Source organism: Etheostoma spectabile, unplaced genomic scaffold (genome assembly GCF_008692095.1).
Source record: "Etheostoma spectabile isolate EspeVRDwgs_2016 unplaced genomic scaffold, UIUC_Espe_1.0 scaffold270, whole genome shotgun sequence".
NCBI classification, from domain to species: domain Eukaryota; kingdom Metazoa; phylum Chordata; class Actinopteri; order Perciformes; family Percidae; genus Etheostoma; species Etheostoma spectabile.
This window is the reverse complement of record NW_022605574.1, coordinates 605,152-607,220: the sequence shown is the minus strand read 5'-3', so window position 1 is coordinate 607,220 and position 2,069 is coordinate 605,152. Positions and strand designations below refer to the sequence as shown.

General features: G+C 41.0%; 1 protein-coding gene across 1 annotated transcript in view; it reads right to left on the bottom strand.

Annotated features, from left to right (window-relative positions):
• The window catches only part of crybgx (crystallin beta gamma X), a 15,262-nt gene that overhangs the window by 7,835 nt on the left and 5,358 nt on the right, over positions 1-2,069 (bottom strand). Inside the window, exon 5 of the mRNA XM_032510732.1 lies at positions 240-379. Coding sequence (XP_032366623.1) covers positions 240-379 — 140 coding nt within the window. The remainder of the gene's footprint in view (positions 1-239; positions 380-2,069) is intronic.

Here is a 2,069-nt window from a genome sequence, read left to right as displayed (position 1 = left end):
CGTATGCTGGCAGTGCATTTTATTGTACCTTATATTTTTTATTGTGCTTTCATTGTGTCATCTATTTATTCTGTATTATATTTTTAGGCAGCACTTTGGAAACCTTGTGTTAGATTTGAATCGTGCTATATGGATAAGGTGGATTGGATTGGTTTTGAAAGCAATCGGCCACTACTGATTCAGCGTTTCAGTAAAATAGTATTTCCTTTCAGACCAGGGAGGAAGGATGTTGCACTTACGCTCCACCGAGCACGCGGATGGAGGCGACTCGGTTGAGGCTGTAGCGGCTCATCAGGTTGGGGATGTCATCCTGGATCTCCATCTTCTTACCAGAGAAGCCGGCTCGCTCAAACAGCTGAGCTCTGCCGGGGTTGTTGTCCTGGATATCAGAGAAATACTGTCAGTGTGTGTGTGTGTGTGTTTGTGTTTTCACAACAAAACCTCTTGAAATGACTCCTTTGGAGTCTAAAATCATCATGCAATGTTGCTTTGTATTTTATATATATATATATATTTTCTAGATTATGATTTTCCCCGCAGTGCACAGCTCTGTGTTATGGCCTGGAAAATTATAAACTTTGATTTTCCTACTAATCACATTCTGTATCAAACAATCCAAATTCAGTAACTTTTATGAAACAACCTGCAAATTACAGTGTAATCACAACGAAGAGAAGAAACACCCCCCTATGTTAAAATACAGGGGCATAAGTATACACCCCCCTATGTTACAATACAGGGGGTATAAGTATACACACCCCCCATGTTAAAATACAGGGGCATAGAGTATACAACCCCCCTCTGTTAAAATCAGGGGCATAATATACACCCCCTATGTTAAAATACAGGGGCATAAGTATACCCCACCCCTATGTTAAAATACAGGGGCAAAGTATACACCCCCCCTAGGTTTAATATCGGGGCCATAGTATAAACCCCATATGTTAAAATACAGGGGCATAAGTATACACCACCCCTATGTTAAAATACAGGGGCATATTACCACCCCCCTATGTTAAAATACAGGGGCAAGTAACACCCCCTATGTAAAACAGGGCATAAGTATACACCCCCTATGTTAAAATACAGGCCATAAGTATACACCCCCCTGTTAAAATCCAGGGGCATAATTATACACCCCCTAGTTAAAAACAGGGCATAAGTATACACCCCCCTATGTTAAAATAAATACAGGGGGCATAAGTATCACACCCCCTATTTGTTAAAATACAGGGGATAAGTATACACCCCCTATTTAAAATACAGGGGCATAATGTATACACCCCCCTATGTTAAAATACAGGGACAGTATAATAACACCCCCCTATGTTAAAATACAGGGCATAAGTATCACTCCCCCATTTTGTTAAAATACAGGGGCATAAGTATACACCCCCTATGTTAAAATACGAAAGAAAATTGGTGTCCTTCAAAGGTTGTATTTTCCAAATAAAATTGAATTACGGCATTAAGATCAATTTCCAAAAGACATTTTATATTTATTCAACTTCAGCCTGGGTGTGTAAACTTCCTCTAGCCCCCAGGTTTCTGTCCTGTACTGACCTACTGAACTACGTCCTGTAAGTCAAAGTCAAAGTCAGCTTTATTGTCAATTTCTTCACATGTCAAAACATTCAAAGAAATCGAAATTGCGTTTCCCTCTATCCCACGGTGACAACAAGACATTTTAACCGGTAGGTTACGAGCATGAGAAACTTTCGCCGGCCGCCAGTACATGTGGGAATGTCCGAGCGGGGGGAGTACAACTGCTACGACAAGTGGTGCGCCCAGGTGGACCACGTCTCTCCGTCCGTGCTGTCAAACAGGTGAGAACACAAGTTGTGAACTCTCTCCCCCTCTACCTCAGTTATATAAATATCCTGGACTTTGGACCCAAAATGGCTGCCTGCCTTGCACTGCTCACTTGCACCACTTGCACACATTGCACACTTTTTGTGGTCCTGAAAAACACTTGGGAATACATGCTGCTCTTATTTTCCTATTGTATGTATCTTCTATTTTACTTTTTATATTGTTTAATTGAATGTTATGTTTGTTGTGGACCTAAT